Raw genomic sequence first — 16658 nt, 5'->3', positions numbered from 1 at the left:
TGATATATTTCAATAAATTAAAAAAAAAAAAAGAAGTCACTGAAAACACTGAACTATTTTTAAAACAATCACGAAACAGAATGAAAATCCACAAACTTAAGTTATGGGAAAAGTTTTTAGAGAAATTGCATTTGTGACTGCTCCTTTTGGGGCTACATGTGTTACTGCCCCCTGTCCCTCCCCATTCCCTAGGTATATGTTTTTCCACATTAAATAGTCTGTATAAAAATGAAGCACTGTTACTTACCCAATGACCCAAAGATTCGGTACATGATAGGGATTTGCATGTGTATGTAGCAGGTGTAGGGGAGTGGCAAGTAACATGAGAAAAAGGCTTAAAAATAAACAGAATAAAATTCTAAGTGTTAGCCTTAGCACATTAGTATAGAGGTTTGCCACTGATCTCAAATGGATTCCTTGGGAACCAAGTTAAATTTGCTTTAACATTTTGGATATGTCCAACTAAGAATCAGGGCCCAATGTAACACTTCCAGTGTTTCAAAGAAATTGATGTTTCCCAGTGCAATGCATGGAAAGCTATTTTAAAGTCAAATGCTAAGTACAATAAAAGACCATCTGCCTTATATTTAAGAACTAAGGATTTAACATGAACGAGAGAACCCTAAGAATACAGGCAAGAGTGAATAAACCATGTAATAACATCTTAAAACTATTTGTAGCACAAAGATGTTCGAGGCCTCAACATTTGTATCATACCTTTTAAGACCATTTCTGAGAATATCCGAGCAAGTTCCAACAGAAGCGCTGTTCCTACACTGGATTTTGCAGCTCCAGAACCCCAGGCATCCCTCTGGGCCCCTACTATAACATAGCGGTCTTAAAAAAAAAAAAAAAAAAAAAAAGATTATGATAAACTATATAGCCGACTTTTTTTTTTTACTCTTTTCTAATATTGAGGTCTAACAAGCATGCTAGGATAAGGGTAAAATGTAGCACATGTATTAAGGTTAATAGAACTTTACTTCAGATCTGACTTAGGATACTGATGGTTAAAAATTCATATGACAGTACTAACAGTGCTCTTCCTTATTTGTGTTGCTAGTCTTTCTCTCCATTATGATTAATTTAACTCACTGACTATTTGTGGTTCTACTGTTTAAGAAACAACTTAAGTCCAAGGGATTTAAGTTGGACTTAACTGATATAACTATTTGATTGCTTTAAATAGTTAGATTTTCCCATTCATTTGTGTATTGTTGGCTGTTTTTATACAAGCAGAGTCGAGTAGTTGCAACAGAGACCATCCTGCAAAATATTATCTGCCCCTTTAAGAAGTTAGTTTGCCATTGGTCTATTCAATGACTTAAAACAGATGTCTGTGGCAGTTTGCTATTATTTATAAATTCCAAAAAGAGATATTTGATTATGTTTTTAAACTGGTCTGTTCCTCTGGGCATGATATCCTTTGATTTTATTAGATTCAGCTGAGATGTGTTTGATTAAATTATGTTAAGATTAGGGCTTTGATTCAACCATGTCATTAGGGCATGCCCCCTTGGTGGGCTGATAAAACAGACTCTCACACAAAGGTAGAGAGAAGTAGATACACAGAAAAACACAAAGCAGAGAAGAGAACTTGTTTTGACGCTGGAGCACCCATTTGTTTGCCTGATAGTTTACAGCTGACCTTGTGAAGAGACCAGAGGAACTGAACCCAGAAATAAATGAGCTCTTCAGCCTACAACTGAGATAGGAAGAAGCTAGGCCCATGGAGCCTTAAGAGGAAGAGGAAGACTGGGCCCTCACAGTCATCACCTGCCTGTCTTGCTTCAATGCATGGCAACAGAGTTTGGTGAGCAAATGACTTTGAGTTTCTACCCCAAATAAATACCCTTTATAAAACAGACTTCTGGCACTTTGCATCAGCACCCCTTTGGCTGACTAATACAATATTCTACTCATAATGGTCTGTTTTTAACAGGTGCATTTCCTGCAGTCCTATTATCTCCCAACAAAGCCAATACCTCAACAGACAGACAAGATTTAAGCATGTCATGAAACCAAGCTAAGCAGCCATCCTGCACTCCCTCCTTCTCTGGCCACGTTCTTAGAACAGCAAGGATATAGATATATAGAAATACAAAACAAGAGTCTTTACCTGGTTCTTCAAAGCCTTTGATAACTCCAAAGACGTTCAAAATTTTTGTCTCTTTCAGCACATTTTTCACAACTAGCTTCACATTCTTATTTTGTGATGATAGCAGCTTGCATAAAGGATCTGTTTTCCAAGCAGAAGGACAGTCTCCTTCCATATTTCTAGAAGTAGAAAGCAGGGATCAGAGTTCTTAAGTTATTGTTACTTCTTCCATGTCTACAAAAACCAGCCCTACTTTCTGTTCAGTAAAATTATCTACTAGGTAAGGGAACATATAAAATTTATTTCTCTTCTCTTGTGGTCAACCATTTGTATTTTACTATGATCTGTAGGCAGTCATTTGAAAACCATGAGTTACTTCCTAGTTTAACCATGTTCTAAAAAAATGATTCTCTTTTTATGCAATGTATGCCTTTTTTTCAGAGATATAGCTATCGTTTACATTTGAAATACATGCCAAGATGGACATAAAATGAAGGTCATAAGTAAGTCCATTAATATAGTCCCATGTTTCCTAACCCTCTCCACTAACAAGGACAGTGTACATTCTTATTTCATTTATAAAAGAATATTGCATACTGTTGGTAGTTAGCTATATTCCTCTAATTCCTCATGTGTTATCCAAACAATGACTCTTCCAAAGGGCTTACTCACATATGTCAAAACATTATTACCCCCGACACATGGATAGATAGTGGGGCTGGCTTCCCTGGATGCGAAAGACTTGCATGTAGTTGGTAGAATTAGTCACTTTCAAGTTTGGTATGAGTCAGTAAGAATCACTTATTATATATGCCTTTTAGACATCATTATTAATAGTCATATAGTATTTAAAAAACCCTTTTTTGCAGATGCTCTTAATTTGAGACCAATCACCCTGTTAGGCAGATGACATTTCATCTCTCCAGTTAAGTTGAAGAAAGGATTAGAGAGGTTAGAGTACCTTGTTCTACATCACATAGCACATAAATGCTACATAAGGTCTGAAACCAGGTCCTCTGATTCTCTGTTCTATGCCAATACCAGGTGGGAATCTTCTATACTTGAATGGGTCACCTCAGGCTATTGAGTGCTTTGCCAGAAACATTATACAAGGAATTCACTGGGTAAACTAACAGGGACCCCTACAGTTGATAAATCTAGTGTCTATTAAGGTTACTTAAAGAGGCAAAATTTTCATTTTTATCTATACCGAGTTAACGAAGTTCCCCAAATTCCCAAAAGTGGAAAATTATAGTCAATTATTTTAAGATTTTTATCAAATCAGCTTAGAGTATCATTCTTCCCCAAACATAAAATATCACCATGGAAGACAATGTTCAAATAAAAACTTACTCAAATAGCTTTTCTGCACCGGCTCTGGAAATCGTCTGGACAGGTATGTTAGGCAATCCTGATGACCGAGATGGTGGAAATTGAGTATGATTAAAGGAAGGGAATCCGGGTGTATAAGGGTCACCGGTTCCCAGATGAGCCTATTTTTTTTTTTTTAAAAAAAAGAGTAATTAGCTTCAAGAGGCACTTATTCAAGACTTGCCCTGTAATACTCAGATTCTTTATGAGGCTACAACCCAAGCTTAGTTTAGCACCTTACAGTCTGAAAGTAAAGATGGTTGAATAATATGTGAAGCTTGTTCTTATATGGCATGTGCTAAATTCCCAATCAAGTTGCTGTTGATGAAGTACTTTTAGCAAAAAGTAATAGCTAGGTTGCAAAGTCATCTAATCCATCTTGCTCTACCAGAAAAAAAGTATTTAAGTATTTAAAAATTACTTAAGTTCTATTTATTCCTAGTGATATAGATGGAATCCAGCGACAATTTGGAAAACCCAAAAACTCATTTACTCAAAAAATAAGAACTTACATGTCCAAAGAGCGGAAGGTTTGCCTTAGTAATGGGAAAGTAGACGTGGTCCATGTATATCAAGACACCAGCTGCATTTAAGCTTTCAGCATTTGCAACCTAAAGAGAAGCAGGTAAAGTTCAGAAAATGAAGAGCTTATCATTCAAAATGGAAAGAATATATACTGAATTTATACTACAGGACAAATGGTTACTTGACATGGCAGAGGACTAGACTAATACTCCCAGAGTATTTTAAATAGTTTATACATTTCGAAAAAAAAAATCCCTTGAACCTATCATGAAGGAGAGTCTGGAAGATAAGAGAAATAATAAAACCCATCCAAGCCAACTACTTTCTCTTGACATGTTCCATTCCAGTCTATTGTGCAGGCTTGGCCTTTAATTTTTCTTTCTATAAAACATAGCTATTATAAATGAATTCTATATTCACATAAAACTCAGTTACATCAATGCAATTTACTGTGCTTTCACTTAAGCATTTCAGATTACTTCATTTTCACTTAAAGATGATGGCTGCAAAATACTCCAAGCAGATATACCATAGTTTTGATGTATCCTTTAACTTTAGATAACTGGAAGTTATTTGATTTGATGAGCACATTAATAAATTATATTATCAGGCATAAAAGTTCAAGGCTGCTGTTTTTCAAAACTTAAGGAAATTAGGAAGAAGTATTATTTAACTGAAGACTGATATGCAAGTAGTTGACAACCCCTGCTCACCTTTTCAGCAAAAGTGATTTTCCCTGCTCTAACAATCACTAAAGATCCATTCACAGGAGAATTTAATTTCTCAAAGTCGTCTTTAGTGCCGAAGTTAGCATGGACCAGTTTACCCTAGAACATAAGACATTAGATTTAATGAGCACTGTGGTATTAGAACAGTCATAGAATCTGAGGCAGAAGGATCTTTCTGGATCAAGCCTAAGGGAGGAAACAAAAAGAGGGAAAAAAGTCCAAGGTCCAGAAAGGATATATAAAAGTTTTAAAGTCAAAACCTGTAAGGTTATTAGGAGTGAAATCAAGATTTCTGGACTCCTATATTCATGTCTTTCAGTATCCCATGCTGCCTTTCATCTAAAAGGTATCTTACATTACCTCAGATATTTTGTAGGAAGAGAAAGGGTAGCAGGATGTGTTAAATTATATTAATACTAATATTGTCAGCTAGCCATGGCGGCATCAATTACACACGGTTTCCACACCTAAGCCTGACAGCTGAAAACATATACAGCACTAGATTGTAACTGAAAGGTCTGATAATCAATCAGTTGAAAAACTGTTAAACATCTATTAAAATAAAGTGAATCGCAAAGACCAACCTTTACATGTTTAGAAAGTTATCATAATGTTTCCAAATTCTATTAGATGAATTTAGATGAACGACTATAAACAGACATTAACCACCGAACATCTGAATAGAGAGCACCTGCAGGGTAACTAAAACTCTCAACATTCTTTAACAAAACTATCTACCCACCCCCAAACTCCTGACTTGTAAGGAGACAGGAAAAGCAATTCAGCACAGGTCACCAGGAAAGCAGAGGATGACCGTAAAACTTCACCCAGCTCAGAAAGCAACTGTCAGGATGTACACCTGATAAACAAATATGTGGTGGTTAACCTGGAAATGATCTATTCAATCAGGCTGTTTTCTATTTCTGTACTAGTCTGTACTAAATTTTGAAAAGATCAAGCATTATAGAATCAAGTGAACACTATACCCCAGCCAAGATGATTATTTATATGTGACCCCACGTAGGAGGGAATCTGATGTTTGCATTCATTCAGCAAATACTACCATGTGTCAGGCACTGTCTAAGGCTCTGGCGCTATGGCAGTAAATCAAACCAACGCTTACCCTTCTGGGTAGCATATGGTCTAGTGTGGAGACGAATAGGTAATGTCAGGTGCTCTAAATGCTATTGAAGAAAAATAAAGCTGGATGAGGAGAAAGTGATTAAAGGGGGGACATTTTAGAAAAGGTACCTCATTACTTATGAGGTAATACAAAAAAGAGACTCACACAAAGTGAGGGAACAAGCTCTGCTGATGTTTAGGGAAGTGCGGTCCAGGCAGAGGGCAGGCAGGTATGAAGATCTTGAGATGAGAGCCTGCTTGAGTCTGAGTGTCTGAAGATCAGCAAGGAGGCCGGGGTGGCCAGAGCAGAGCGAGTGAAGAGGGAGCAACAGGATGATTCAGGGTCCTACAGACCAAGGTGAGAATTTCAGTTTTTTGGTTTTTTTTTTTTGAGGTACCAGGCCAGGGACTGAACCCTGGACCTCTTATGTGGGAAGCCAGCGCTCAACCACTGAGCCACAACAGCTCCCCTGAGTTGTTTTTTTCGTTTGTTTGCTGTTGTTTTTGTTTTTAGGAGGTACCGGGGATGAAACCTGGGACCTCCAATGTGGGAAGCAGGTGCTCAAATGCTTGGCCACCTCTGCTCCCTGAACTTTGGGTTTTATTTTAACTCTGGTGGGAAGACACTAGAGGTCTGAGAACAAGAAAATCTCATGATCAGTCACATTTCACAAGTAAATTTAAACTCTAATTCCTAAAAATCATCAAGGACACAAAGAGTGTTTAAGCCATTCAACAGGGGGGAAAAAGTGTGTGCACTATTTTGCTTACTTACAGTAACTGTCGTGACTTTACTATATGCCACATAGCCCTCAGGATTCTCCACCAGGAAGAGCATGTCACCTTTTGCATCCACTATGGTCACCGAGTTTTGATTAGTGCTAAAAAAAGAATAAGTTAAGGTGAAGTTAAGACCATCCTGGAAAAAAATCCAACGTTTTTAAATACTTTGCATTTCACTTGCATTAGGTTACTTGAAATTTAACTCTAAATCTCAGACCTGATATTTACTTTGGAAGTCCTTGTTTTATTTCACACACTTGATAGTAGCTACCTTTATAAAATAGTTTATCGTATTTCGACATACCTGCCTTTGACTTGAATCTTAACAAAATGTTCATCGTGCCAGACTTTGCTGAGTTTATATTCATGGAATTTATTTTCAATAAAAAATCCAAGATTTTCATCTTTTTGAGATCCAGCCTCACGAGGGACATATACATTTTCATTCAGCTGGCTGGAGGGGAAGACACCAATGTAAAAAGAAGCAAAGTTTAATTTAAAATACACATTTAACTTAAGGATCAAGCAAACTGTTTTATAATGACTCAATATTATCCTTCACCAGTTAAGGTAAAATTGACTGACTCAAAACTTCTGGATTGATCATAGAGAGACAAACTTGAAAGAAAAATAAATTGAGCTCAATATCTGAAGTTACTTTTATCTTCAAACTTTTTAAAACCTCTTTATCCACACTTCAAGGCACCCCTTTAAGAGTCCCATCCTAATAAAATATATCGCTGAGGGTAGTTCTAGGGGAAGTGATTAGCTTCCAAAAGGATCTGTAAATCAAAATGAAAGATGGTGACAGTTGGTGTTCTCAAGATGCACAGCTTCAATTTTCACCTACCTCTGGAAGCAAAACTGTTCCTTGTCTGAGCTCCCAGGCTCTTTGACACATTCTCTTTATATTAGTTATTTAGTCTGTTTTTGTAGGCTATACTATCACTTTAAATCTATATGTCTTATATATAGTATATGCAAAAGTAGTCACAGGATGAAGCAAAAATGCCAAGATTTCTATTTTAAGACCAAAAAAATTATAGTACCATTGAAACTGTAGGAAGCTAGCAAAAGGTAAGAGATGAATCTGTTCATTACACAGAGCTAGATGTGTGTCCAAGGAAGATACTAAAAATCGAAGGGCAGGAGCCTTAAGGACACATCTTCCAGCATAGATTAATGGGTGAGAACCAGAAGAAATCAAGGAAGACTTAAGACATCTCAAGTTTGTAGTCAAGTCAATCAAGATCTGGAGAAGGTTACTGGTGACATTGTGGGCAGAAGCAGCGCTTAGTACAGTGTTACAAGGGGTAAGATGAAAATCAGACAAGACGTGGACTTGGCCCAATGGATAGGGCGTCCGACTACCACATGGGAGGGCCGCGGTTCAAACCCCCAGCCTCCTTGACCCATGTGGAGCTGGCCCATGCACAGTGCTGATGAGCGCAAGGAGTGCCCTGCCATGCAGGGGTGTTCCCCATGTAGGGGAACCCCATGTGCAAGGAGCGTATCCTGTAAGGAGAGCCGCACAGTGCGAAAGAAAGTGCAGCTTGCCCAAGAATGGCACCACACACACAGAGAGCTGACACAACAAGATGATGTAACAAAAAGAAACACAGATTCCGAGTGCCGCTGATAAGGATAGAAGCAGTTACAGAAGAACACACAGTGAATGGATACAGAGAACAGACAACTGGGGGGAGGGGGCAGGGGAGAGAAATAAATAAAAAATAAATCTTAAAAAAAAAAAAAGAAATAAAAAGAAAATCAGAGGAGAAAATCTGACAGTAAGCAATAAGTACAGAGAACCAGATGGCCAAAAGGTCAAGGATCTGTGAACTATTTTTTTAAAAAATGGGGAGTCCACAGAATAAGTGTTCTGCTAACTTTTCTCCCTACTCAACATAGTTTATATTCTATACTGACCCCTTACTCTCTAGCTAATCCTGGGAAGTCTCCCCTACTTTAAAAACCTTTTCCTTGACTGTCACTCTTTCTGGTTTTACTGCATCTAATAATCCCTAAGTATTTCTTTAGATATTAAGGTTGAGCTTGGGAAGTCACTGGAGCTTACCGGATGATGCTAGTGAACTCTGTGTTATCCAGTTTCTCTGACAACATTGTTTTGAGATCTCCCCAAAATAAGTGAGGTGTTTCAGGGAAGAAGTCTTCTGCATCTGGGGTGTATGTCTCCTCTGTGTTCCCAGCCTCTGTTGCTGCCGGTCTCTCACACTCAGTTTTTCGTTCCGCACGTTTACAATAGCCCAAGTAACCAATCATAAATCCTAAGGATAAAAAGATTCAGAGCTGAACACTTACAATTTCATTTCTAATACATCCCTATAGGAATTATTAACTGTAGCTAAATCTTGAAAATACTGATTTTAAGTAAATTCTAAGCAATCTGAGGAGAAATAATGCATTTTAGATTTATATATTTTAAACTATTCAATCCAATAAATTACCTAGTAACTATTTTAAACAGTTACCTGTTCAAAGCATAGGTATCTTTTCTTCTTCACCTGAACCCCTACGCTGGACTTGTATGCTACAAATATTCTGTGCATATTTCTAGTGTAACATTTGTACATTATATTGAGTTAATTCACATGTCTCTCTTCTCCCATAATTCTAAGGTATGGCAGGTAGAGAATCTTAAGTCATCTTTGTATTCCTAGTGGCTAGAACACTGGCACTTAAAAAATATGAAATAAATGTTGGCTGAGCTAAATTAACAGACTTCCCAGAGTTGGTTGCAAGGAACAAAAACTTTTAACGGCCATTCTTACCAATCAAGAAAAAGATGATGACAGCAATAGTCACATAGCAGATACTTCCACCAAATCTTTTTGGTTTTGTGACATTGGCATGATTATCCCCCATGTTATTGTCACCATTTTCTTCTTCATCTGCAGCTAGTTTCATCTCTACATGACTGTTATCACCATCTACCTGCCGAGCCAGACTAAACCGAGTATATGACAATGGCTCTCCACCAAACTGCAATTTTTAAGAAGAGAGAGAAAACAAGCATTATGGAGGAGAAGACAAAGGAAATAAGAACATTTATGAAAACTTCAGTCAGGTACTATTCTTGTTATTATGCCTTTCCTAGGGCTTATTACAGAAAAGAAGTTCCCCTTTCAGACCAACATTCTTCCAGGTGTCTGGTTCTGTCACTGCTACCTCCCCTTCAGCCTTTCCATTCAGAGTTTCCGTTTCGTATGCCTACTACTATATACCTCGATAGTGCTTTCTTCAGTTCATCTTATTTACTTGGCTGTCCCCCTCCACCACACCCAAACTACCCTGAAACTTCTTATAAGATTTTTCATAATTAATCCTACTTAAGATCGAGTATATCCCTCTTTTATGGAATGGGTTATGACTCAAGGCCACCAGTTCAAATATATTTGAAAACTAGATAGTAGCTTTGGGAACTGTTTCATGCTTACTGGTCCTAAATCAATCATACTTATAGCCTTCTTATTCTTGTGAACTGGTGACACAAAAATACAACTTAAAAGAGCTTACCAAGTTAGAGAATGCTGATCTGGCTTGATCCATCATTCTAAGCTGCCACACAGAGGAATCTAGTATTAGAAGAGAAAGTTAATATAAGGAGATAGATATCACTATACCAAATTAGTGATGGAAGCTTTTCATTCTCAAGCTAGATTATTAAAAATATATTATTGCCTTTCTAGAAAATTAACAAAAATATTTAGTTTATATGACAAATTTAGTATGATCCTGAATTGGGAGTGTGGGACAACTTGGATATTAGTGGGGTAAATACAAAATTTGAATATGGACTATATACCTGATAACAGCAGTGTACCAATAATAGATTTTGGGGTGTGTGTGAAGAGTATTCTGTTTTTGGAGGAAAACATCTTTAGATATTAATGCTAAAGAGTTTAAGGATAAAGTATCATGATGTTTGTAACTACTTTTAATAGCTTAGTAAAAAAGTATTTAAGAAATAAAGCAAATGTGGCAAAGTATTAATTGGTGGATCTAGATAAAGGGTACATGGAATTCACTGTACTAATATTTTGATTTTCTGTAGACTTGGAAATTTTCAAAATTAAAAACATGGTGAAAAATAGTTAAAATATCATCCATGGTAAGTAGATTTAAGTAATCAAATTTAGTAGTCATAAGAAAAGGGACCCAAAAACAAACAAACAAACAAACAAAAAACTAACATAGAATTAAGTCAAGACTGGTCACACTACAAAGACCAATAACAAAGCATCTCCAAAAGAAAAAGACAGAAATCCAGATTCTTATGGCTAACTGAACAGTTCCTGCATATGATTTGGTAGGTTTTTGACCCAAAAAGAACAGAAAAAAGAACACCAATTATGCTATTTTATAGCTGAACTCCAATTACCTGAAAGGATAAGTTAGTTGTTCAAGGTAAAAAAGAAAATGATAATCTAAAAATGAAGTTTGATAGGTTACTAGGTTATAGAAATTATGTTTTCTTCTCCAGAAATTTAAGAAATGAATCTTCATTTTATTCAAAACAAAATGCACCTCTGTAACCAACAGAAAGTCCTATGTTAAGCACTGGTATTAGCTAAAACCTGTATTTTCTAATTAATTTAGCTTAAGAACATCTAGATGCTTTAAAGTGGTATTGTTTGAAATTTATAAAATGGACATTTATTGCATATGATTGATGCAAAGGTTTTTCCCATATAAACCCAACTTAGAACGCACTGAACACCCACATGGCCCCAAGGAAGCTGTGAGATGTAGGCAGATTGTAAAATGAAGGACATTATGTAAACTGGCATTAGAAAAAGTCTTCTATCTAAAACCTGTAAGCAAAATGTTTCTTTAAACCCAAGCTTTAAAGGTTAGAGCCAATAAGCAATAGATCACATTCTTAGAAACACAATCTCTTTCCCCTTCTGGTACAAAAACCTTATCACTACCACTGCACAGAACTCTACCAACCCAATCTCTAGAGCCAGAACTAGATGGCTCCACCCTGAACCAATTTTCTAGGAAAAAACACTTTCATGTTTAACGCTCATCTGAACCAGCCATCCCTTCAAGTTTTAGAGTTTTACGTTAAGACTAAAGAGACAATAATGGTATTTAAATTATTTAATAATTTATGTAATAATTACATAATTTACAAATAAATAGTGAGGAGATTGTGAGTCTGCAGGAACAAGCTGCTCTTAATAAAATGACTTTGACAATTAAAATTCAAGTACATTTTTCTATTGAGGAAACAGTTATTTTATTCCTATTTCAACCCCTCAAAACTACGACTGAACAAAAGAAATCGTATCAGAGGAAAATAGGCAACTCCTATTTTAACCTCATTTAACTCTACGTCTGTAAAGACCACAAAACTTCCATGATATCCACAAAAGTTACTTCTAAGGTTTTAAATGTAACAAATTTGAGTGATTCTTTCAAAATGATCTCACACACAGTACAGCCGCTTTCTGTTGAAATGAACCCCTTAAGGAATTTTATTCCAACTCAAATCACTCTAATTTATGTGCTCTACTAGCAGGGGAGAGGAACTTCTTATTCCAGTTGTAATAATACCATCCTGTCTGTAAACAGATAATTTTGGTAGAAGACAATATCTAAATGCCAAATATCACTTATTTCAAGATGTCAGCACCAACACTGATATCATATCACAAGAGACAAACTAAACATCACCTTAGTTTTTATTCATATTAGCACTTCGTATATCTTAGGTGTCCTCAAGTTTTTTAAAAAAATTCGATTTCTTACATTAATAATGAAAATGAAGGTAAGTAAAACGTAGCCCCATGTGTTCTGAACCATGCGATGGAAGGAAAATCTGAAATGTTTTTGAGCCATGGGGTGGAAGATAAAGTGCTGGCCAAGAAACTAGCTAGCCTACAGTCCCAAACTTTTTAAAAACCAATTATCTTATTTCTATTTTTTTGAAAAGGGTGTTAATTTCTTTGGGGTGTCTCAAAACCAGGGGTTTGTATACAATGCACATAGCTAAGGGGTTGGGGGATCAGGTACCAATACACACTTACACTATGTATTATATACCCAAAGCTGCTACTCCATGTTCCTTGAAATGAGAGAATGCCACTTATTTGGTATTATTGACTTTATAGCCTACTTTAATTTGGAAGACAGTCCACTGCTTCAAGTCCTGGGAGCTCACAGAAGATGATGTTTCTCTGCTTGCTTCTGAGGTTTTGCTCTAGAAATCTTTACCACCTACCAATTTCACTGCACAATGAGACAGTCTAGCAGCTGCCTTTATGCACTCAAGTTCCTCCTCTGCTCCCTGAGGTTCTACTCATGGCTAGGGCCATCTTTGTGAAGCCATCTCTGACTGACAGTTATCACCATTTCCATATCCTATAACACTTGGTATTGAATTATGTGGTAAGCAATAGGGAATTAAGAGATTTTATTTGTTAGCAGTATTGGGGCACGTTGCACACGAAGTGTCAAATGATATGAAACAGTATGTAATGAAAGCTGTGGGCCTGGAATCTTTTCCCATTCCTGCCACTATTCTGGTTTATCCTGAAATCACTGGGCAAAGCTTAGATGGTATGGAGATTTTAAAAAGTAAAAAACTTTAAAGTTTACCTGGTAGGGCTCAAGATCTCAAGCAAATAGTTGTAGGGAACCGCTATGCAAACAATTTCCTTAGATAACTGTGCATTTGCCAGGTGAAAAAAGAAAGATCTCAAGAACCTACAAAATTTCTGCAGGGTCCTCAGACCTCTTATGTACTCATACATACCCATAACGACTTGACAAGAGATTATCAACATCTTTCCTATCTTTAAAAGTCTAACTTTATTGACCTAAAATGAAAGTGCATTAGAGGAAATCAATGGGAACCAAGAGAATCTTCATCCTGTACCGCTTTTTGAAAAGAGCATGCCCATCCCGAAGTGCAGGCCCACTTGAAGTCAGTGCCGTCTATTTGTGAAGTGCTCATCTGGGAAAGCAAACAGGGAGGCACAGACAGACAAGCATTCCAAAAGGCTTCAGAGGACTGTTTTGAACTAGCTTTCAGGGTCGCCTAATTTCAGGTTTATATGGGAACCTTGCTCTATAGATAAATACATTATTGGAGGCAAATAACTGCCTCGCCTTAAGGAAGTGCTAGCTAGACAACTGCGCTATTCTCTGTCTAACAAATTTCAGCACAGGGTAGGTCCGCAGCCACCATTATTTGACAAGAACATTCCATCAGAGAAAAGTTAAATGGTGCTATCTCACCCTTTGGAAAACATCTCACGTTAATGACAAAAAGTTTTAAACTCTGGATTTTCTTGGGAAATATATTGCTGTTTATTATAATCCAAAACAGGAAAAACCCACCAGGGCCGACCAGCACTTTAGATAGCCTTAACTTAATTTCCACGGTGGAAAACCACCTCTGGAAATCATCTCTAAATGTCTTTGCCAAGAGGTCACTCTCCAGTTCAGAGGCAAATAAATCTGCACTCAGTATTCCAAACGCTTATCTAAGCCTAGAATGAACTATCCGATATCCAAATACTTATGTGATAGTGCTGACTCCTTCAATTCTCCTACCAAGGGGGGTGGGCAGGGGGGGAAGCAATCAAGTTCCTGGAAAGGTGGCATACCCAAGGTTACTATAAGCAGTGGGCAGAGGGTCTGTTAAGTCACAAGATAATATTTTCTTACCCACCCTCCTCCATCATCTTAGTGAGATGTCCATCAGAAACAAGACACAAGAGGCCTCTAATGACTTTATAAATACAGCACAGCCTATCAGGATGCCACTAGTTTCCTGAGGGAGGAAGCCGATTCTAATCCAAATGGCTTTAGTTAGCCTCTAAGTGCAGGTGTCACAAAATAGAAATTTCATTCATATTATCATCCATCTTACAGCGGGGACTGCCGAGCAATCCCAATCTTGTTAACGTGAACACCAGCGGCGTTCAGTCTGCTCAGCCTTTGGAAAACTGAGGACCTGCACAAAGGCCAATGGGCAGAGCCTGGCAAAAAAGATCAGGTTATACCAAAATTCGAAATGTACGGTTTACAGGAACCCCCACCTAACTGCCCGTGACCCACTCAAATTCGACTCGGTGACAGCTTTGCCCTTTTCAGCGGTGAGGCCAGGGTCCCCGGGGACCCCAACGAAGCGAAGGGTTAGGAGCTCAAGGTCACCCCCGACCCCCGACAGCCGTTCCCCTGGTCGACTTCCTGGAGCAGCCACGTGCTCCGGCAGAGCGCGCAAGGCCAGTGCTGCCGCAGCGTGGCGGTCCCAGCGCGAGGCGGCCGCCTGGCTCCCTCACCCTCACCCTAGAGCGCTTCCAGGAGGACCTGCATTTTTAAAGGGCGAGCTACTGGGGAAAGGTCATCGGCGGGGACACGGAGAGCTGGAAGCAGAATGGCGGGGCGGAGAGCGACAGTGGGTACGCCTCACCTCGCCCTCAGAGCCCTGCTAGAGAAGCCACTCACCGCTCCGCGACCGAGGCGAGCTAGGGGGTGAGGAAGGGAAGGGAAGAGAAGAAAGAGGACGGAGCGAAACGGCAAGGCGGCCCCTCTCCCCACGCCGGCTCCACGGCGCGGCCCCGAAGCCCGCTTTTCGCGCCGCCGCGGCACCTCCCCACCCGCACGCCGGCCCTGCTCCAGCCCGCCCTGAGGCGCCGCAGCCTTCCCGCTTCCCCGAAGCCCCCAGTGGCTGCTGGGCAGCACCGAGAAGGACCGGACAGGAGACCGCTGGGGCCAGCCCTGCAAGCTGAGGGGAGGAAAGGAGGGTCGGCGGAGTTCTAGCAGCAGCGTGTCACTCACTCGGGGTCCGCCTCCTCCACCCGCCGCAGCCCAAACCGCCACCGGCCGATCCTCTTTGGAGGGATGGCCACCCCCAACGGGCAGTTTATAGCCTGGCTCCTCCTCCTCCAGCCCCCAATTTGCGTCACATCCTGTGTCACGTACACCTAACTAGGTGTTCTGGAGAAAGACCCGCCTTGGGCCCGGCGCCCGTGTGCACCCGGATTGGGATCCCCACATAGGGCGCGAGCGGCGAGAAGGCACCAAGGCTGCAGGTGCCGGGAGGAGCCGCGTGATTCGTGCATCGGATTCCGCGCCCTCCAACGCCGCAGCCGCGGGCCGCAGCCCTGATACCCAGGAGCCCTGGGCCTAACCTTGACCGACCTCCAAGCCCTGCAGTGCAAGATCAAATGGAGTTAGCATTTACCCCGAAATAGTGGATATTTACATTGAATTAATTGCATAAATTCAAGTGTTTGTCCTTGACGGAATATTATGTAGCCATTAAAGTAATATTATGAGTATATATTTTGCAGTCTTGGAAACACTTGGGATAAGCAAAAACGAAAACAAATTAAAAGCAGAATGCACATTTGTATTTAGGATGTGTAAAAACTGCTTATGGACCAAGGCTGGCACAGCGTTTTGCATAATGTTTAATACATGAGGAAATGGAGGGGAAAATAGAAACAAGTGATTTTTTTAGGATGATAGAACTGTCGATGAACTTTCATCTTCATTGCCATTATGCCAATTGTGGGATTGCGCAATATATAGCAGGTAAATAAAATTGGATTCTTGTCACTTTTTAAACCCTTTCCAAACATCCACGCTCTCTCCCTCCCTCTGGTCTGTAGCTACAGTCTATTGAGAGAGATAACACAAGTTCACAAATAGCACAAAGCGAGAAAACGATGAGGGCCTTAAAAGAGTTGCAGATAAAGCGCTGTAGAGCTGTAGAGGTCAGAGCCCTTCAGGACGAGAGACAGTTCTTTAAAATGCGAATCCGTCTCCCGGCCTGAAGCTCCTGCCCTTCTCCTTACTTGCCTCTAAGATAGAGGAAGAACAAGGAAAACTGCCCATTCCTTTATCCTTTCTCCCCCAAATCTCTCTCCCCAAAGAGAAATATTTTTAAATCTTTTCTCATAAACAGGCGTATCGCTGCACCTTAGTGGATCTCCACAGGAAACGGTTAAGAAAGGAATGGGATGATTACGGATTAGCTGTGAAAGGGC

General features: G+C 39.4%; 1 protein-coding gene across 2 annotated transcripts in view; it reads right to left on the bottom strand.

Moving 5' to 3' along the window:
* The window catches only part of TFRC (transferrin receptor), a 74345-nt gene that overhangs the window by 13169 nt on the left and 44518 nt on the right, over positions 1-16658 (bottom strand). The window contains exons 1-11 of one of the 2 annotated variants that reach the window (XM_004465856.5): positions 15445-15572; positions 10165-10223; positions 9420-9630; positions 8705-8915; positions 6932-7081; positions 6620-6725; positions 4708-4821; positions 3982-4080; positions 3452-3591; positions 2120-2277; positions 718-837 (exon numbers count right to left, since the gene is read on the bottom strand). In XM_004465856.5, coding sequence (XP_004465913.2) covers positions 718-837; positions 2120-2277; positions 3452-3591; positions 3982-4080; positions 4708-4821; positions 6620-6725; positions 6932-7081; positions 8705-8915; positions 9420-9630; positions 10165-10200 — 1345 coding nt within the window. In that variant the 5' untranslated portion in view covers positions 10201-10223; positions 15445-15572. Of the gene's footprint in view, positions 1-717; positions 838-2119; positions 2278-3451; positions 3592-3981; positions 4081-4707; positions 4822-6619; positions 6726-6931; positions 7082-8704; positions 8916-9419; positions 9631-10164; positions 10224-15444; positions 15573-16658 lie in introns of those variants that run through there. The other variant, XM_058295619.2, reaches the window with a different exon arrangement.

This window comes from Dasypus novemcinctus, chromosome 4 (genome assembly GCF_030445035.2).
Source record: "Dasypus novemcinctus isolate mDasNov1 chromosome 4, mDasNov1.1.hap2, whole genome shotgun sequence".
Taxonomy (NCBI): Eukaryota; Metazoa; Chordata; class Mammalia; order Cingulata; family Dasypodidae; genus Dasypus; species Dasypus novemcinctus.
The sequence above is the reverse complement of the archived record's forward strand: the minus strand, read 5'-3'. Positions and strand labels throughout refer to the sequence as shown.